The 21771-nt window shown below is 46.4% G+C and overlaps 1 protein-coding gene across 4 annotated transcripts in view; it reads left to right on the top strand.

The window, feature by feature from the left end:
- The window catches only part of LPIN1 (lipin 1), a 143029-nt gene that overhangs the window by 25216 nt on the left and 96042 nt on the right, over positions 1–21771 (top strand). For 3 of the 4 annotated variants that reach the window (XM_050753896.1, XM_050753893.1, XM_050753891.1), the window contains exon 2: positions 11634–11690. The exons of the other annotated variant lie outside the window; for it this stretch is intronic. In XM_050753896.1, the coding sequence (XP_050609853.1) occupies positions 11634–11690 (57 nt within the window). The remainder of the gene's footprint in view (positions 1–11633; positions 11691–21771) is intronic. 4 annotated transcript variants of the gene reach the window in all.

The following is a 21771-nucleotide window of genomic DNA, read 5'->3' as shown; positions in this document are numbered from 1 at the left end:
GGTTTGGGGAAATGCTGCATTCTACATTCCCTGTTGGAGACGGACAATGTAGTGATGTAGTAAAGGTGCTAAGAAACTACGAGGGAAAAGTCATCTTTATCTCTGTTTTATCTAGTGTTTCCAAGTGTATCTGACCCACCATGGAACTGGTTTTTGCATAACACTTACTTCTAACCCATGAGAAATCCTCTGGGAGCTGCTGCCTGCTGCGGGGATTGGAGTAGGGATAGCGTGAATCTGAGTTGCCCACTGCCTGGCTCATAGTGACCAATCCTAGGCTTAGAGGGCAGAGGTTCAGAGTGCCCAAGGAGCCTGACGCAACTGCCCCAAGAACCCTGGGGTCCAGTCTTAACCTGTTCCTCAGTCATACTTTCTCCTTGTAAAGACACGTAGACATGTATACATGTGCATACATCTCTGGTCTGCACTGGCTCTTTTCATAAATAGGCAAGGAGGTGATTAAGCAGCGGGATTAGATTTTATACAGGAGGACTTGCCTCATTATTTTGCCATATATACACACAAACAGGCACGTATCAAACTCACAGAAGTACAAACTGTATAACAGGCAAACTCATAGGCACTTGCAAAAATAGACGCAACTAGTCTCTCCCCATCATGATACAAATACATAGATGCAGTTACACACAGAAACACACAAACTAGACCTGCCTCCCTGCCGCCTACCCCCACATACATGTTCTATTCTAGTTATTCCTCCAAAACAAACTGACTCAAGATTTAGTGGCTTAAAACAATAATTATTTTATTGTATCTCGTGATTTAATGGGTTGGAAACCTGAGCGGGGCTCAGCTGGGTGATTCTTCTGTTCCTCATGGCATTGACTGAGATGACTCTGCAGTACCTGACTGGTGGATGGGCTGGCCTGGAAGGGTCAAGATGGCTTCCCTGACCTGACTGCTGCCTTGGTGGGGGTGGCTGGAAGGCTTGGCTCACCTGGGACCATTGACAGGAGTCAGCACACAAGGCCTCTCAGGCTTGGCATCTCATGGTAGTCAAACCTCTTACCTGGTAGCTGGCATACCCCAGAATGAGGAGGATGCTTAGGCTTCTTATGACCTAGCCTCAGAAGATGAAGAATGTCACTTGTCCTGCATGTTATTGATCAAACAAGTCACTTAGGTTAGCTCAGATTTAAGGGGAGGGTTATTAGGCTCTATCTCTCAGTGGAAGGAGTAGCAAAGAATTTGAGGCCATCTTTAATCTAATATATGTACACACATGCATCTCATGTGAAGCTTCAGCCTTCCATATTGAGCTCACTTTTGTGGTTGCATCTGGGCCTGAAATAGTGGCAACTGTGAGGCCCCACCCAGGGGAGGCAGAGCTGGGTAGAACATTACCACCCTGGATTGTGATGTGTCCAGTGGGATATGAGGCTTGGGTAGGAGCTCACACTGAAGGTCACTTCTAATGGGCAGAGATTTGTAGTCTGGGACTTAAATCCAAGTCCCTTCCACATACTAAATCTAGTTATATCTAGGGTCCCTGCTATATGGAGTATCCATGAAGTCTGGAACCAAAGATTGTGCTGGATACTCACTGGAATCACAGAATGTTCTAGCAGGAAGCACCAAGCATCCAGCCCCTCATCGTACACTCAGGGACAATGAGGCCAAGACACGGGGTAAACCTCTCACAGTCACACAGCTGGGATCCCCACAAGACAAGGGGATAAAATGTCTCACAGTCACACAGCTGGGATCCCCAGCCCTGGGTCCTCTGTCTCCCCGGGCTCCCCTGCAGGACTCTGCTCCATGGAGTTTCCTCTCCCAGGGATCCTGCTATCTGAGTACCTCCAGAGGCCACACACACTTATGTGTCAGATGTCTAGGTAAACACTGGGCACTGGACTAGGTAGACACCATTTATCAATGGTGAGGCCTGGAGGAGCTCACCTCTCAAAGTGGCTGGGAGGACATGATCAGGAACAGGGGAGAACTTCCACATGTTAGTGGTGGGAACTTCCACTGCTTACTGGCCACGGGATTGATCAGACAAAAGCCCAAGACATGAGGCCCCTTGAGGGCTGCAGAGATCAATACAACCTTCATCTTTTGAAATGGGAAAATTTGATGAATGGCCTGCAGGATTTGCTTGTGACTGGATGTGGCTTATTCATCAAATAAAGCCATCTCCAGCCCCCTCCTATAAATAGTAGCCTGAAATGCAGATGGTATGGTGTTATGGCTTTGAAGTAAGTCAAACTTAGTCAAATCCCAGCTTACCCTCCCCCCACCACTTTAGCTGGGTGGCCTTGGGGCCAAGTCCCTTGACCTTCTGAGTTCATCTGTATATTGAAAAAAATCACCTTTGTTTTTCCATTCAACAAGTGTTTATTGACTACCAGTGCCAGCCACTGCTGCAAACACAATGATGAGACCAACAGGCACTGTTCCTTTGGAAGGATACTGTCATCAGCTGAGTATGCAAACAAATGTAAATTTGCAAACTGCACTAAGTGCCATGAACGAGTTACAAGGGTGCCCTATGAGAGGGTGTAAACAGGGTGTGAGCAGGTTGAGGAGACCAGGAACAGCCCCTACAAGGAAGGGACACTTGGCTGTGGCCTGGAGGGTGAAGAGAGGCTATCCAGTGGAAGCATATCTCAGACACAGAGAGTAGCATGTGCAAAGGCCATGGGGCTGGATGCAGTAAGCTGAATAGGAGGGGTTGAAAGGTTAGTGTGACTGGGCCAGAGAGACCAAAGGGAGCAAGTGGGAAATGAGACTGCAAGTGTGGGTGAAAACCATTCACCAAGTTCAGGGGGTTTTAGAAAATTGTATACTTTTTTTGTATTTACTTCTAAAAGCAGTGGGAAGTGATATAATGGTTTTAATCATAGAGGTGACTGATAGGGTTTGGCTGTGTTCCCATCCAAATTTCATCTTGAATTGTAAGTCCCATAATTCCCGTGTGTTGTGGGAGGAACCTGGTGGGAGGTAATTGAATTATGGGGGCAGGTCTTTCCTGCACTGTTCTTGTGATAGCGAATGAATCTCGCAAGATCTGATGGTTTTAAAAATGAGAGTTTCCCTGCACAAGCTCTCTCTTTTCCTGTCGCCATCCACTTAAGATGTGACTTGCTCCTCCTTGCCTTCCATCATGATTGTGAGGCCTCCCCAGCCATGTGGAACTGTAAGTCCATTAAACCCCTTTCTTTTGTAAATTGCCCAGTCTCGGGTATGTCTTTATCAGCAGCATGAAAACGGACTAATACAGTGACATAACCAAATTGTGTTACAAAAAAAAGACTTTGGCTGCAGCAAGGCGAGTGAACTGCAGGGTGATACAGGGAGGTGTGGGCAAGCCCATTAGGAGGCAAGCAGAGTAGTGGTTCCCCAAAGATGCCCCATCCTCATCCTCGGAACCTGTGAAAAATTTACATTATGTGATAAAGGAAAGAATGAGGGTTGCAGTTGGAATTAAGGTTACTCATCACTGGCCTTAAAATAGGGAGATTATCCTGGATTACCTGGGTGGGCCCAATGTCATCAGATGAACTCAGAGAGTGATCGGAGGTACACACATTAGAAGCATTCAACCTGCCCTTGTTATCTTGGAAGATGGAGCAAGTATTATTAAGCTCATTTTATAACTGAAGAAATGGAACTCCTAAGGCTTACAGTGCTCAAGACCTACTCAAGACCAAGCATTATTAAATATTATAACCAGGGCTTAGATCCAATTCCCTTGAGTATTAATTATCTTTCCATTGCCATGATATTCTGGGGAACTCCCATCAGGTTAGAGCTGCGTGACCTTGAGCAAGCACTTACCCTCTTGGAGCGTGGGGTGAGGAGGTGGTCTATATCTGGGGGCTCATTAACTAAAAGATGTTTCTAGGTAATGTGACAGGTTTTTGAGCCACCTAAAATGGTGTGCAGGTTTCTGGGTGAATGTGCATTTTGTGGGGAGAGGATTCATAGCTTTTATCAAAATATCAAAAGGGGCAAAAAGAGCTCTTCCTCCCAGCTCTGAAACTTTATGACTGTCATTAAAAAGTGGAAATAGCTTTGGTGAAAGAGCAGGGGTACTGACTAAACATAACCTTTGTAGCGATTAGCCATACAGCACCTCTTAGGCGAGAGCCTGTTACACGTGAGGCATTATCATAGGTGCTGGGGGTATAGTAGGAGAGAAAGGAAGGTCCTACATTTTAGTAGGAAAAACGGAAAACAAATAAAGAATAAGTATCTAACATCAGATACTGATAAAGTGCTAAGAAGAAAAAGACAGCAGGGTGAGGAGGTCGGGGATGATCAGATGGACCAAGGAATTCCCTTCCAGGAGGGGTCATTGGAGCAGAGACCAGCATGAAGTGAGAGAAGGAGGCTTAGGGAGGCTCTGCCAGGCAGAGGAACAGCTCATGCACAGTCCCTAAGGTAGAAGAAGCTACCATGGATGATGAAGAGGTGGCAGGAGGTGAGTCTGGAACCCTGGCCAGACCCCCTGAGGCCACTGTAGGGCCCTGGAATTTACTGAGCAGACTGGGGAGCATGGGAAGGGGGGGTTTGAGCTGAGGAGTGGCGTGATCTAACATTCCAGAAGGTTCCTCTGGCTGCTGTGAGGAGCAGAGCTGGTGAGGAGAAGAAACAGACTGACTGTGAGGCCATTGCTGGAGCCACGGGAGAAAGCAGTGTGGCTGGGACTGGGTGGTGGTGCATGCATGGGAGAAGTGGTTGGGGTCCCCCACTGGAGGTGGAGCTGCAGGATTTGCTTGTGACTGGATGTGGCTTGGGAAGGGAGAAAGGGAGTGGCCAGAGCCCTTGCCAATCAAGCGCTGCTGTTTCTTATAAGCACCCCGGGTGCTCACCTGCCTGCTGGGATGGATCCTACCATTGACCCAGGCATGATTACTTCCTTCAAATGACTCTTCTGACATGTTTCAATGATGAGTGAGTGGTCTCCGCTAATTATGACTGAGTAGGCCCCTTAGAGAAGCTGGCTGGACTTCAAGAGTTTCATGTGAGAAGATCCTGGGGAAGTGAACTGAATTGGGCCTCACTGAGAAAGACCCTGAGTAATGATCACAGTTTGGCATCAGATTGGCATCCAAGACCGGCTGTGTCAGGCAGTGGGGCAGCAACCTTCACCTAGACCCTTGGAGGTCATCTCTCCTAACTAACAGGACAGAGAAGGAAACTAGGCCCTAAGAGGAGCAGTGACTTGCCTTCAGCCACCCAGGGAGTGGGCATTACCCTTCACTGTCGGCTCCCCAACAGCTGGAATCCAGCAGCTTGACTCTCATCAGTTTCACTTTTTGCCTACTGCACTGTGGCCTTCTCTTTGGAATGCTGAGTCAGCACAGAGGAGGACGATTATTTGCCAAGGGGGAACTCTGAGAAGGCCCCATGGAGAGCCGGTTTTTGAGTAATGGAAATGGCTCCAAGGACAGATTTGGGTGGAGGGTCAACCTTTGACTGGGAGGAACCAGGAGAACCTAGTCATTGAGATGGGAACAGTGTGCATGTCCCTGGAGTGGAGAATGAGGCATGGGAGAGGAGGTGAGGCAAGGGGGCAGGCAGGAGTGGATCGTGCAGGACCATGCATGCCAGAGCTGGGCCTTAACTCCCGGGCAATAGGGAGCCATGAAAAGTTTTCAGCTGGGAACGACGTGGTGTGATGTGCTTAGTGGAGCAGAAGGCACTAGAGATGGAGACCAGTTGTGTTGCACTTGGCCAGTTAGGTACCCTTGCTTTGATATAATTTAGGCATTGATAAATAGGAAAGCTGACCTAAAGAGGGAAAAAAACTTGCCAAAGTCACCCAGCAGGCCAGGGTTACAGTTAGAACCCAGTTTATGCACCTCTCAATGGGAGGAAGGGAAGGCGATGATGATAATGGTGGTGATGATAATGACGATGATGATAACGAATATATATTGAGCACTTGACATTAAGTATCTCCTTTAATCCTCACAAAGTCCCTATGACAAAGCTACTACTATTATTGTTGTCATTGTTATTCCCCTTTTATAGAGGGGAAATGGAGGCTCAGGAATATTTTTTTTTTTTTTTTTTTTTTTTTGAGACGGAGTCTCGCTCTGCCGCCCAGGCTGGAGTGCAGTGGCCGGATCTCAGCTCACTGCAGGCTCCGCCTCCCGGGTTCACGCAATTCTCCTGCCTCAGCCTCCCCAGTAGCTGGGACTACAGGCGCCCGCCACCTCGCCCGGCTAGTTTTTTGTATTTTTTAGTAGAGACGGGGTTTCACCGTGTCAGCCAGGATGGTCTCGATCTCCTGACCTTGTGATCCACCCGCCTCGGCCTCCCAAAGTGCTGGGATTACAGGCTTGAGCCACCGCGCCCGGCCAGGCTCAGGAATATTAAATGAATTGCTCGAGACCACACAGATGGTAAGTGGTGAAGCCAGCATTCTACCCTAGATCATTCTAGACAGTTTGACTCCAAAACCCATGCTGGAGACCACAAGTGGTTATCTCATCAGATTTGCCAGAACTGTCCCAGGAGGAGTCCTCATACATATAACGTCATCCCTTTCACCCCATCTCTCCCCTACTCAGAGCAAACCTTCCTTTATCTTCTTCCTTTATCTCAACAGAGGGTACCAGGCTACAAAAGAAAGGGGGTATCGTTGTTGGAATCATGATGTAGGAGGGTGTAGGCATATAGATGCAGAATTTTGGAGATGAAAAGCCCTCAGAAATCACTGAGTGTAACTCGAGCGTCTGTTAGATGGAAAAACTGAGACCCAGAGAAGGGCGATACCTTGTCAATGCCTTGCAACAAGTTAGCGACACCAGCGCTAAAGCCTGGATGGCCTGATTTCCAGGCCAGGGTTCTTCTCTTACATTTTTGACCGTTCCCACACATTCCTGGAATTCTCCATTGGACTGTGATTGGGTTTTCCCATGAAAGCAGACTGTATAAACCAACAATAATGCCTTTAGGTCCTGAGTTATATGCTGCCATTGTTTCTTCAGTTATGCTATAGTTTTCTCTGCCTTTCTTGTCCTGGAAAAGCTGACTTTGGTAGTACTGTTTCTACATGAAAATGTTACCCTGCTTTTACAAAAATTTACAAATGAATGTTGGACACCCCATTTGTAAACTGGGAGCAGCCTGCACTTTGGGCCTGATAATCTGGAAACATTACTCTCTGTGAATTCTCTCTCTCTTTTCCTTCTGTGTTTGTGAGATGTCTGCTGTTTAAATATTGCACCATCAATGAAACAGCAGCAAGAGCTTTGGAGTCCCACAGATCTGAATGTGAATTTGGACGTAGGCTCCAGATATGTGACTTCCAGCAAATCATGGCAAGAACTGTAGCAGTGAGCCCAGCCACATGAAGATTACAAGGAACTGTGACCTGGGTCTTAATCTGAATGAGGCTGTGATTGGAATTCAATTTCAGCTTCATTGAGTATCTACCATGAGCTGGTTACTTTCAAGTACATTTCCCATCTGACTCTCATAGCAGAACTTACATGAGGTAGGTAGTATCATGTAAGTTCTTTAGGAGAGAAAACTGAAACTCAGAGAGGGTAACACAATGGTCAGTATGATTCTACTCTGAAGTGGCAGAGGCTCTGACTAACACCAGTCTTGGAGGTTCTATTTCAAGTACTTTTTACACAGTAATAATTGGCATGGTCAAGGGAGCAAGCAAACAACATAACCCAGAGAAAGAAGGCAGGAAAGTGTCCATCTTCCTTTTGCTCATCTATCTACATTTACTGTGTTCATTCTCTAAGCCTTTTTCCATTTTTTCTATTTATCACATCTATCTATCTATCTATCTATCTATCTAATCTATCACCTGTCTATCCTTTGCTGTATATATCCATAGACAAAAAATGGTTCAAAACACAACAGGATTTCTGTTGTAGCCAGATTGGGCTATTATAAGAAAAATATCATAAACTGGGTGACTTAAATAACTCAAATTGATCTCTCATAGTTCTGGAGGCTAGAAGACCAAGATCAGGTGCCAGCATGGTCAGGTTCTGGTGAGGGCTCTCTTTCAGGGTTTGCAAACAGCTGCCTTCTTGCTGTATCTTCACATAGCAGAGTGAGATTATCTTTCTCCTGTCTCTTTTTGTAAGGGGAGTAATCTAATTTATGAAGGCTCTATCTTCATCACCTAATAACCCCCCACCTTCTGCAAGGCCATACCTCCAAATACCATCGCCTTGGGGATTAGAACTTCATTATATGAATTTATGGTGGCAAGGGTATGGGTGGGGACACAAATATTCAATCCATAGCAGTTACATAAATCTATGTTAAATGAGAAATAAAAGGAAGAAAGAAATCAAGACAAACAATAGAGTTGAGAAGGAGGCTAACACAAGCATGCGTTTCCTGGAGTCTGATCACACTGAAAACAGGAATGTGGCTCTGGTAGCCAATGCACTGAACAAGGATCTGAACAATCATGCAGCTCATGATATAAGCAAGGTAGAAGCAAACCAGCTGCTCGGAAGATACTCACCTATTTCTGACCTTGAATCTTCCACTTCATGACAATCATCCAGGAGTAGCCACTGACATCTGTATGGTACGTTACTATTTTCACAGTATTCTATCTTTTGCTTCTCACATCAGTTAAGGTAAGTATTTTATTGTTAACCTTTCTTTACAAATGAGAATATTGAGGCTTAGAAAGGTAATTTATTGCCCAAGGCCACACAGCTCCTAGTAGAAAAACTGGAGTTAAAAGCCAGGTTCATTTTTGGCTTCCACCATGACTGCCAACTGCTTGATGCCAGAATCCAAATGGCTGAGCTTCACATTTTATATTGGAATTTCGAATTACAACAGACAAATAGTTGTGGGCAGAATGAGCCTATTTTCTTCTTAGCTGTGAAAGAAATTATTGTTGAAATATACTGGGTCACCATTTTTGGTGCTCTTGTGTTTATATTTAATCTCTGAATTCAAACCAGACTCTTGAGGGTCAGAGATATTGCTCCTCTGGCAGTGCAAGAATATATCTTGTGTTTGATTTAAAACTTCATTTGAATTGGTGCCAAATCCAAACACTGTGAATTTAAACTGCTGGCAGCTTTCCTAGCCTACCTCGTGAGTGTGAAATCAATCCAACTATTGTAGGCAGAGAATTCTGGTGCCCGTGTGACTGTGTTGGTGGCCCCTGAAGAATTTGAGTTGGATGGTCCAGAACATCTGTACCCAAGTTGCATGACTTTTTGTGGCATGCTGAAATATTCCAGAGGAGCTGAAATAGAAGCAGCAACTGGATTCCAAGAAGTGTTTCAAATGCATTGCTCTGTTGAAATGAGGACTTCATTAGCTTCCATATTAAGCAACATATAGATAAAGAAATCAACGGCCTTACCCCTGCTTCCCCAGCAAGGATCCAGATTGGATAGAATCCTATAACACACATCTGCCTTCTTTCCCAGGTTCTGTCTTAAAGGAAAATCTATCCTTTTTATTTTGGATGTGGTTCCAGGAGACTATTCCTCCCTAAATTCATCCCTCTTGCTTTCCTAATTTAGTGAGAGAGAGAATCATCTACCTAGTCACCCAGACTAGAAACTTCAGGCATCCTTGAAAGTTCCCTGTACTTCAATCCCCCAATCCAAGTTGCATATCATTTCCTGGTGATTCTACCATGTGGATGTGTTCAGAGCTCGTCTTCCTCTTTGTCCCACCATCGTCACCTTTGTCCATATCCCAGCCATCCTTTGCTAGAATAACCTTCAAGTTCACTTCTCTGCCTCGAATGCACCCCCCATTCGGAGGTCAGCGTGGTCCTTGTAAGACACAGATCTGATCATCCCTCCCTTCCTCTGTAGTCCCCAGTGGTGCACAGTGACTGCTCTCACACTGCTCTGAGAGCCTCAAGGTTTCTGTAACCAAGACTCCAGGCCCCTTCCCCATTTGACCATAGCCATTGCCCTTTTTTCTAATTACATAATGGGCTCCAGCAAGAGTTGTTGTCTGAGGAGGGCATTCTTAAAAAAATGAAACTGGCTGGCTTAGAGCACAAGGCCAGAGGTCCTCCTGGGGGCATGTGAGGCCCTTGCCGTGCCGGTCTCACTCTCCCCTGCCTGCTTGCCCCGTGGTCCCCCCGGCACCCCCTCATGCCTCCTGCATGTGCGCAACTACTCTGGAGTCACGAGGGGCACCTTGCTGTTCCCAACACATGTGCGATGACTTTGTTTCTTTGAACATGCTCTCTGCTCTGCTTGGAGCAGCCTTTCTTGTCCTCTCCTCTCCCAGAGTTCCCACTCACCCTGCAGAGGCAGTTCAACTGTCCCCTCTTCAGAAGGCACGGAACCTTCCCTGCATTACCCATGGGCAGACGCTTAACTTCCTCCTCTGTGCTTTCTCGTCTTCCTGCCCTCCACTAGCTTATGAGTGACTTATGGACAAGATTTGCATCTCATTTGTTGCTGTGTTCCCAGTACCTAGCAAAGTACATGACCCCTAGAGCTATTCTCTGTCATGATGTAAAGCAACACCATTAACTAACAGTCAGTCAACAAATATGTGCTGGAAAAGTTAAGTGGGTCAGATGAATATGAGGTGGGGTGCAGGGCCAAGGAGGGACAGGACAGGGGAAGAGGGTTAGGGGCTTCTGGAGCTGTTTATTCTGGGCTATTGGCAGTTGAACTCAGAGCACACATGTTTTTCAGTATAATTTAAGTATAATTTTAGGCCTAGGACAATACATCCCTCAGGAAGGCTGGGCCTACTCTGTGTGCCATTTGTGCAGTTCTAACTGGGACACTTGTGAGAAAGGGGTACTGCACATGTCCTACCTGCTAGGATAACGCCATGCCAACAGTCCTAATAGCTAGTACCTGAATTGGGCTTTGCCTTTTTGCCTGAATGAACTCACTTAATGCTCACAATAACTCCCATCGCTCGGCAGGGCAGGGGTTGTTGTTACCTACATTTTACAGGTGAGAAAACAAGTCCTGTGGCTAAGAAACAGCAGAGGCAGCACTTGAGTCATGTCTTCTGACTTCCAATTCCATCATTTTTTCATGCCGCCTGACCTCCTTATACCTTTATCAATGGGATCCACGTGCTTTGGGGAGGAAGTGAAGATGAAGAAAGAGTGAAAGAGTAAGAGAGACAGGGCATTTCCAACCTCATAACGTACCCTATGTAATTGACACAACATAGTTGAATGTGCTCAAAGAAAAGACACCACATTCTTTTTTGTTTGTGTATTTGAGATGGATTTTCACTCTTTTGCTCAGGCTGGAGTGAAGTGGCATGATCTCGGCTCACAAGTGATTCTCCTTCCTCAGCCTCCTGAATAGCTGGGATTATAGCTGCCCACCACCATGCCCAGCTAATTTTTGTATTTTTAGTAGAGACAGGATTTCACCATGTTGGCCAGGCTGGTCTCAAACTCCTGACCTCAGGTGATCTGCCTGCCTTGGCCTCCCAAAGTGCTGGGATTACAGGCGTGAGCCACTGCACCCAGCCACACATTCTTCTTACTAATTTATTTTTTTAAATTGACATATAGCTTACATACCACTGAATTCACCATGTTGAAGTGTAGAGTTCAGTGAGTTTTTAGTATGTTGGCAGAGTTATGCAACCATTACCACCACCTAATTCCAGAACATTTCTATTAATTAATTTCTAATGTTTTTGTTTTTCAGATTCCAATAATGAGAGACCCTGGGTGGATTCGAAATGTATGGTCTTCAAACATTAATGTGAGTGCCGTTGTGATAGAATGTCCTCATTACGCTTTTACATTTTAAGATTAGAGAAAATACTCCATGTCCAGCTGCGGTTTGTTGCCGTGGATATCTGCAGTCTCCAAAACAGGGCTATTCCTTTCCGTTGATGCTTTCAGAGATTGCCCGCAGCACTTTCTGGATGCTTGATTAGCTCCCCACGGAGCTGCGAACATTTTGGCTGTTTCCTAATCTCTTCTTCCTGAGATGAATCCTCCTCCAGGCAGAGATAGGATTTTGTCACCTCCCTGATTAAAAAACTTTCAGTGGCTCCCCAGTGTCAAGAGGAAGAGGTCTGCATTCACACTCATGTCATTGGTTGCCCTTACCGGATGGTCGTTACCGCAAATGCAGTTGCACACGTCTAATGAGAGCCCTTGCCCCACGCCCGAGCCCCTCAACGCTTACCCAGATTCTGCCTCTTCCTCCCACCGCAGCCTCTTTGCCTTGCACCTGGTTCCCAGGCGTTGGCCCAGCCCCTTCAGCATCTCTGGGATTGTTTTTCATGCTTTGCTCTCTGTCTGCCCCCGAGGCTGTTGTTCTGGCCCTTCCTAGACCCCATGTTCCACAGCCCAAAGGCCATCATTACCCTCACCCCTCAAACTCTCTGAGCCTCTACTGTTTGGGTAGGAAGATATTTTGTTTACACCCCACTCCCGGCACTCCCAGAGGTGGTCCCAAACTCCCTCTCCTGTGCCTTTCTCCTCGGGCCTTCACCCTGCCCTGGAGCTATAGCTGAAGCTTCAGGGGCATCATGTAATTTGCTGCAGGCCCACAGATCTTACCCCTGGGATGCTTCCACTGTGGGGAAGAGGCGGAGGCAGCATGTGTGGGTAGGGAGGCTCCAGAGGGGCTGTGGAATGGTGCAGGGTAGAAGCGATGACACCGGAATGCTTAGTGTCCCTACTGTGGCCTGGCCCAAGCCTTGTGGCTACGGAACAAAAGTAACACTTAGTCTCCACCCTTGAGGAGCCCACAGTTAGAAAGGGACGCTGAAACAGAGAGTCACCAAGGATTCGCAGAGGACACCCGAGGCTCAGCGCAGCCGCAGGCAGAGTGAGAGGTTCGTTGTTGAGATGAATCCAGAGGCGTCAGTGATGTGGATAAAGAAGGCTGCGAGGAAGGCCTGGCCTGGGCACTCTGTGAGGAGCAGAAATTTTGTCTCCAAGGGGATTGGCAGGGACTGGGGCCAAATGGAGGCCAGGAATCCTGAGGAGAGAGCAGTTAGTGGCAGTTATATCTGGAGGGAGAAAAGCCTCGGTCTGTGAGAAGGTGCAGGAAATCGAAGTGAGTGACCCCCTTCACCTGTGGGTGGGAGTGCAGACCCCATAGTCATGGAGGTGGCCTCGGGCAGCTTCCCGTGGTTCAGTCCCAATCTCCAGACTGTGGGGCAGGAGCCCATGGCTACCAGGTTTCCAGCCCAGCTTCTGGCCCGACGTGCAGGACACACGAGAGGCAGGTAAGGAAAGGCAATCCGCTGGCCTCCATCCCCACTCTGCACAGAGCTGGGCTCCCAGCAACACAGGGAGCTCAGGACGGGAGGCACCAAGCAGGAGGCTCCTGCTTCAAGGGTGAAATTACCGAAAGCCGCCACCATCCATGGTAGGGGTGTTGGATCAGGAGTGCAAAATCTGGGTCATGGCTCTACTACTTACAGCATGTGTGACATTGAGCAAGTTACCTGACTTCTCTGAGTTGCATTCCACATGCTTACAGCAGGATTTCATTGAATCCTAAGCTTGCTGTTCACCACAGGCCTCATGGGAGGGAAGAAGTAGGGCTTGTAACAGCTTGCGTGGGTGGGGGGTTCAGAAGTAATTTCAGAAAAATGCTTCTAAGAGAAGGTGAGTGTTCTGCAGCGTATTGAAAGAGCCGCACCAGTTGACCAAGCACAGAGGTAAGAAACAGTACAGTGTCTTTGAGATCTGGGGGATGTGATTGGAAGAGGGGATGAAAATGGAGGAGGAGGATGGGCACTGATGAGAGGAGGCCTCGTCTGCTTTTCTGAGGACCTTGAACTTTATCCTACAGATAATGGTATGTGAGGGGCCGGGGCAGGCGGATTGAAAGGCCCCAAGCAGGCAAACCTTCCAGATCTGCAGCCCTGTGAGAGTACAGCCATAGGGGTGGGCCTGGAGGCAGGAAAGCAGTTCGGGGTCCACTGTTAGCCTGGCTGAGTGTGAACTGCCCATGGAACTTCCCAAGGCAGGTGACCAGCTGGCAGTTTGATGCATGGTCTGGAGCACGGACTCACACTGGAGGCCGCATGGCATGGGGAGGTGGCTGGGGCATCAGGCAGGCTTCCAACTCACACCTCTCCTTCTATCCCGGCATCGATCATTGATCATTGTTATGTCCTGCTATCCGTAGAAGGTAGGTTCCTAAATTCCACGAATGTTTAGTAATGAGAAAACCAAAAATGAGGAGGAAGGGCAACAGGGGAGAAAATAAGACTCAAAGTCTCTCTCTCCTCCCACTGTCCCTCTCCCTGTCATTCACCCTCTCTCTCCCACTCTCCTCTCTCTCTCTGTGCCTCTCCCTGACACCGTCCCTCTCTCTCCCTCCCTACTAGTGACTGTGCCACTGCACTAGGCACTGGGGACACAGTGATGAGTGTGTTATGGTTAGTCTTTTCCTTCTGGAGTTCACCAAGCAGGGGAGGGGATAGCAGGATCATAATGGCAGTGCCATGCGACAGGTGCTATGACAGAGTTGCCCGTAGACTTGTGAGTGCAGAGGAGCCAGCGATTCATTCTCCATTGACTGGAGGCATGTTGGAGGGAAAGTTTTTCTCGGAGGTCGAGCTCTTGGTTTGAAGAATGTAGCTGTGGAATACAGAAACCCAAAGAAACACACACACACCAACGCCCCTGCCCCGCTCCATCCCCAAACAAGAGTAAAGACAGCAGAAGGCCTGGAACGCTGGGACAATTTGTTACACCAGAAACAGCAACACCATTTATGTCGTGCCTCCCTCTTGGCTGATGTGTACTTTGATTGTGACATTTCTAATAAGAACAGCAATTCCCAGAATTCTAGCTTATCCTGGCCCACTTACTGGAAACCGTAGTTTGATTATTGCTTTTATTTCTTGTCTTTAGGTTTGGGAAAGGACTGGACCTAAATTTGGGTTTTCTTGGAGGGAGCACATTTTGTCGGGGGAGGAAGTGAAACTTTGTCTAGATTTAGATTTATTTTTGAAAAATGTGATCGAAGCGATTTATGTGACTGGTCCTATAGAATCAACTGGGAAATACTGGCTCACAATGAAGGCCACAGTCTCCTGTTCCTACCCAGTTGATTGACGCGTCTTTGCACACTGCCCTGTGGATTCACGCCTGATAGAGGAGGGTCTGGCTGATTCTACAGAGCATCATATGCCAATGATCTCCTTTCTCACACTCTAGCATTTATGCATAATCTCATCATATTTTAATTTGTTCTGCGTTCAGATACTGCCTTACTTGTAAAGAGTTTTCTTGGTGGGGAGAGGTATGGGGAGTGTTTTTCCTGGAGGTTATGTTTGCCTCGCTCTTTTTTTTTTTTTTTTTTTTTTTTGAGACGGAGTCTCGCTCTGTCGCCCAGGCTGGAGTGCAGTGGCCGGATCTCAGCTCACTGCAAGCTCCGCCTCCTGGGTTTACGCCATTCTCTTGCCTCAGCCTCCCGAGTAGCTGGGACTACAGGCGCCCGCCACCTCGCCCGGCTAGTTTTTTGTATTTTTTAATGGAGACGGGGTTTCACCGTGTTAGCCAGGATGGTCTCGATCTTCTGAACTCGTGATCCGCCCATCTCGGCCTCCCAAAGTGCTGGGATTACAGGCTTGAGCCACCGCGCCCGGCCGCCTCTCTTTTTTATTGTTAGGAAAAATACTACTCCCTGCCCATCCCCCGCACCCTCCAAACAGACAATGTCCTTAAACTCTGACATTAGCCGATCACGTGGAAACCATCGCATTCTTTATTTTTAAGCCTATTACCTTGTTATCATTGGGATCTATTCCTTCTATTTGGATGACCATATTTTTCATACGGCTTTTAGAATTTTTTTAAAAATTTATTTAGCAAACTTTACATACCATAAATCAGGTGACAGGTTCTTTTCTTCTAAGAGCATTAGAAATATTAACTCATTTATTCCTCACAACGGCCTTCTAAGTTGGTCCCATTATGATTTCTGCTTGAGAGCTGACAAACTGAGCACAGAGAGGCTGAGTCATTTGCTCAAGGTCACACAGCTAGAAAGTGGCAGGGTTAGAATTCAAACCCACAGAGGTTCAGAGACCTTGTTCTTAAGCATTATTCTACCTCTACAAGAAGTTGCTCTCTTTCAGTAGTTTCTAATTCTTTTCATTGCTTCCTTGCTTTTAGTGCCTTTATCACACTCCACACTCTCTAGTTTCCCTAGACCGTCAGCTCCCTGTGTAGGTAACCCTATTTTCCCAGGACCTCTCTCCAGGAGAGCTCTCTCTTCCGCTTGCTCCTAAGTCCTCCCACAGAGCTGCAGCTTGGGAGGCCCTCACTGGAGCTACTGTTACCCAATCGCTGTTTTCGTCTTTCTTAGTTTACTCTTTTACAATAAGCAAAAGCTGGAGTACATTTCCAGGTAACCTCCCAGGAAAAGGGGGTCAGAATATATATATATGTATGTATGTATGTATGTATTTCAGGTGGAGTCTTGCTTTGTTGCCCAGGCTGGAGTGCAGTGGAGCAATCTCAGCTCACTGCAAACTCCGCCCCTTGAGTTCAAGTGATTCACATGCCTTAGCCTCCCGAGTAGCTGGGATTACAGGCGCCCACCACCATGCCCAGCTAATTTTTTGTATTTTTGGTAGAGACAGGGTTTCACCATGTTGGGCAGGCTGGTCTCGAACTCCTGATTTCAAGTGATCTGCCTGCCTCTGCCTCCCAAAGTACTGGGATTACAGGTGTGTGGAGATATACTTTGAATCCTTGCATGTCTTATTCTCTAATTTGGCTTCACATTTGAACTGGGTTGAATTTAGAATTTGAGGTTGATGTTCAGTTCTCACAGAATTTTGTACACATTGTTCCATTACCTTCTAGCAGCAAATGTTCCTTCTATGCCTGTCTGGCTTTCGTTTCTTTGTAGGTGAGCTTTTATTTTACTTTTTCCTATTGGAAGCCTAGGATCTTCTGCTAACTCTTTGTGTCCTGAAACTTCACACTGATGTGCCTGGAGGTAGCCATTTTTCATTCATCTGCTCAGAACTTAGTCTCTTGGGGGACAATTCCCTTCTCCTTTAATAGATATCAGCTGATGAGATATTCCAAGAGATAAAAGGAAAGTGGAAAAACAAGGAAAGGGTGGTGGCTAAGGACGTAAGGAGTGGTTCTCTATCTCTTTTATCTTCTATTGCCCAACTTTTGGTCTGTGATTTGGCAGATTTTGTAAATTTCACTTTCTATTGTTTGTTATTATTTTCACAATACCTATTGTTTACTTTTCAAACTCTTTTTTTTTTTGTTCTCTAATTATTTCTTCTTTACAGCATTATTCTGTTTTTTGTTTTATGAATGAAATAGCATCTCAAATCTGAGCTTCTGATCTGGGGATGTTTTTTCCTAGTAATTTCTCTTCTGTTCCCCTCATTGTTTTTATTTTTTCTGGAATTATTTCCTCTGTTTGTTATTTTTCCTCTTTACATTGCAGGGGTTCCTCAGATGCCTGGCACTTTGTAGTTGTTTTTATTTAGCATGGACGGGATAAAAAAACTTGCCTGGAAGCTCCAACTGATAGAGTTCATTCTGGAATAAAAAGGCCAGGAGCCGGCTGTTATCTGGGGCTCCTGAGGCCAGTGCCTGCTTCAGTTCTGTGAGCAGATGGGCCCCTCCCTCACTGTAGCCCTCTTTGCAGGAAGTCCAGGGTATAGCTTGCTCTATGTTATTTTAGTCAGACTTTCCCTTTGCTTTCACCTTCCAAATTTGATGAAGTATCTTCTCCATTGAAGATGCCCCTCCTGTTGTCTACATTGCTGTGAGTTTTAAATTCTGAAGTTTCCTTGAAATTTAATGAGCTAGGCCAGGCGCGATGGCTCACGCCTGTAATCCCAGAACTTTGGGAGGCCGAGGCGGGCGGATCATGAGTTCAGTAGATTGAGACCATCCTGGCTAACACGGTGAAACCCCATCTCTACTGAAAATAGAAAAAATTAGCTGGGCGTAGTGGTGAACGCCTGTAGTCCCAGCTACTCCGGAGGCTGAAGCAGGAGAATGGTGTGAACCCGAGAGCCGAGATCACGCCACTGCACTCCAGCCTGGGTGACAGAGCGAGACTCCATCTCAAAAAAAAAAAAAAAAAAAGAAAAAAAAAAAAAGAAATTTAATGAGCTATCTGGAGTAAAGGGAAAATAAATGCATGTTTGTCTCTTGCTCCATCTGGCATCTGCCCTGGGGTTTTCTTCCTTGCCTAGCATTGTTAACAGAGCTCTTACGCAGGTGCCCCTTAACAGTCACTGAGCTCTTATCTAGAAATGCACTGTGGTGGCCCTTATAGCCAATTACTTCTTCTTCTTCTTCTTTTTTTTTTTTTTTAAAAGCATGAATCATTGTGGCATGGATTAGCGACAGGCACTAGCACAATCAGATATAACAATAATGCATTTAATTGGAATCTTATACAGAATGGCCATTTTTTGTTCAGTGAATTCTGAGTTGTGAATAGAAATGTTGTATTAATGACTCACTTTGGTGTATATTTCCAGTCCTCCCTTTTATCATTCCCTTCTCCCACCCCAGTGGGCAGCTTGCTCTGACTTGCTTGTGCTCCTTTCTCTTGCTGGAGACATTATATATTTACTAGATCTTGCATTCCTAGACCACAGAAGCCTCTCTTAATTGTTTACCCCTACTGTGCCTTGCATCCTAAAATGGCCCACAACAGAGGCAATGATACCTTTAACACCAGTATGTGCCTAGTTCATTTATTTTTATGATGATGAGTATATTTTAATTATAGTTTATTATTTTGATTATGATGAATATCTTTTTGCAACCAGACATGACCCATGATATGGTATTTAAGCATTCATTAAAAAAATTTTGTTGAGCACCTATTAAGGGCCAGGCACTACACTAGATACTTAAACAGAAAAGGCCTCTTCCCTCCTGTAGCATCTGTTTGCTGGGAAGTAATTCTACAATAATTGTAAGCACAAATAGAATGCTTTAATATGTAACTATTTTGAATAAAAGATATGTGGAACAGCCAGGGTGTCTAACAGGGAGAACTGACATAGCCGGGGAGCTTGGTGATGCTTGAACTAATGTTGAAGAATGAGTGGCTATTGACCAGGTGAAGAAGGGGGAAGATTTGTGTTGAGGCTGAGCTTGCACAAAGCCCCTGTGGTAGAAGGGAATAGAGCAAGTGTGAAGAAATGGAAGCAATGCGGTGCGGCTTAAGCTTAGACCTGGGGAGAAACGGTGGAGCCAGGGCAGCGGTGGCTGCCGACATGTGGTCAGATGTTGGATCCTGGAGCTAGAGCACTGCGGGTGTCTGGCAGAGTGATGTGTCTCATTCTGAAGCTCTCTAGCTGATCCAGCTGTCTCCTGAGGATGCTGCAGCTGAGTTGAGCATGGACCAAGCAGATGTACGGTGTCAGGTTAGGCATATGAAGCAAGGTGTGAGAGAAGAGAATTCAGACTGAGTAATGCTAGGACAGGGCGAGTCCTTGTCTGCCCATGCCCTGCTCTCTGACTCCATCCCTCTCTTCCATTTGAGATTCCAGAAACTCCCAACTGATTCCTTATCTAGACTGTGCTGAACTCTCCTCAGAACTTCCTCCAATTAGGTTAGCTGTGCCTGAATCTTCACTTACACCTCCCCAGGGAGGGGAGAAAGTATTGGGTGGTATGTTACCTATTTTAAAATCGAGGTGAATTTGCATTAATTCCTTCTTCTGAAATGATATCAATGTCACTTGAGATGATTAGAGATGCCCTGGGGTGTCTCGGACCTGAGATTGACAGTTACTGTACTGCGTGCGTGCGTGTGTGCATGCGTGCATGCATGCATGTGTGCGTGTGTGCGTGCGTGTGTGTGTGTGTGTGTGTGTGTGTCGGGGTGAGGATGCAAGATGATCTGTGCCTGTGAAGTCACCTCATAGAGATGTAAATTATAGGTCATGGCTAAAAGGTGTCCTGGTTGTCCTCTATTTCCCATTGTGTCACTTTCCAGTGTGAGGACTGAGGTCCCCAGGTGACTTGCGCAGGGTCTCACAGTAAGGGACAGAGAACTAGCCAGAACCCAGGTCCCCAGTTCCCCACACCCTATCCAGCACACCCCAGACTCCAGAAGGACCTGTGGGATTTCTTTTTAACCACGCCTATATCCTCACTGTTCTAGGATGAAAAAGTGTAGAGTTTGGTTGAGGCCCAGGGCAAATTTAATGTGGAGATCGGGGACAGTCACTTTTCCTCTGGTGACTTGGGTCACCTCATGGACAGAGCCTGATGTCTGGCCCATGGGCAAATCTGAAACTCAGAACCTTCAGACAGAGTCCTCCTGTCCCTCCTCTTCTCATGGGAGAGAAGCCCTGGTCACCTAGAAGTGTGACACAAACGTCCAAATGTGGAGAGCATCCTCTAAGCAGGGTGGGGAGGGGAGAGGAGAGGAGCTAATGCCAGCTCAGCACAGAGAAGTTCAATGGCAGCTCTCAGAACCCAGACTTGCCCACCTCTGCAACAACCATCATTCATCTGTGGTTGCTTAGGGTGGGAGACAGGAAGCTTAACACAGAATTATCCAATTGGTTTTGCAAGAGATATAGTAGTTCAGTTTGGAAGACAGAGAAAAAGAAGGAGGGAGCTAGTTCATTGAGTTAGGACTGGATAGAGCATTGAAGGAATCTGGCTCCATTTGCTAAGTCATGTTCAAAACCCCTCCACAGCCCCTGTCCAATTGAGGGTGCAGCTGGGGGCTTCCAGATCACCTTTATGCAGGCCTGACTTACTCATAGGTCCTTTTCATGATGAACCCAAATCCACCCAGCTCCATCCTTCATAGCCTTTGAGATTACAGACAAATATCATCCTTCCCCTGAATGCCAGCCCTTAGACACTAGGCCACATCTCCATCTCCCATTCCTCACATGGGGTTTTCTTTTGTAGATTAAGCAGCTTCAGATATCATACTTAGACCATGGTTTGCCCACCCCTTTCGTCCTGCATCATTCTCTTCCAAACTGGAGAGCCATCATCCTCACAGCTCTGCGGTGTAATGGTCAGTAGGGACAGTAGGGACTGCAGTTTGTTAAGGTTGGCATGACCTGCAGAGAAGCCTAGGAGAAGTGAATTCCTTTGTTTCGGGCTAATAGATGTGCAGCCCAAGATTACAGGGTTGGGAAAATGCAAAGCTACGTGATCTTACTCTAAGGCTGGTGGAAGTGTTATGTAGCCGGAATCTTGTAGCCCACTGAACATGCAGGCTTCAGTAACACCCCTTCCAGTCTCAGTAGAATACTGTACACTTTTGAGAACGAGAATCATGATTTCAGAAGCAAGTGATTGTTTTTTAGCTCCCAAATTTTAATAAGGAAGGGTTGACATGATCTGGAAATATTACAGAAGAGCCTAGCACTTAGAACAAATGATTGGTAAATATTTTAGGAATAATCACACTCTCTTATATAGAACAACTGAATGTGCTAGATTAGCATATGATTTAAAAGGTGCTGCTGCATAATAAAAAGTCAACAAGGTAATGTACAAATCCCATGCTGTTACTAGAAACTACTGCCCTTTGAACATTAGAGCGTGCTTTGTAGGACTCTGCAGTGAACGTGCATCTATCCAAGGTACCATGAAATAGAGACAAAAGAAAAAAAAATCTCTTCCCTGTAATAACTTGCCTTCCAAATGTGGCTTTTCCATCAAAGTTCAAAAGCACTGTTCAAAGTGGGGAGGGGCAAGCAGGTTTTGTATGCCTGGAAGATCAAGAGAGTAGGCTTGACTCTGCATTTTCCCAAAGGGATGACCCGTGGTTCATGAACTGATATTTCTAAGTTGCACCTTCTATCCTGAATGTAGAGATTTGGTACTAG

The sequence above is a fragment of the Macaca thibetana genome, chromosome 13 (assembly GCF_024542745.1).
Source record: "Macaca thibetana thibetana isolate TM-01 chromosome 13, ASM2454274v1, whole genome shotgun sequence".
Classification (NCBI taxonomy): domain Eukaryota; kingdom Metazoa; phylum Chordata; class Mammalia; order Primates; family Cercopithecidae; genus Macaca; species Macaca thibetana.
The sequence above is the reverse complement of the archived record's forward strand: the minus strand, read 5'-3'. Positions and strand labels throughout refer to the sequence as shown.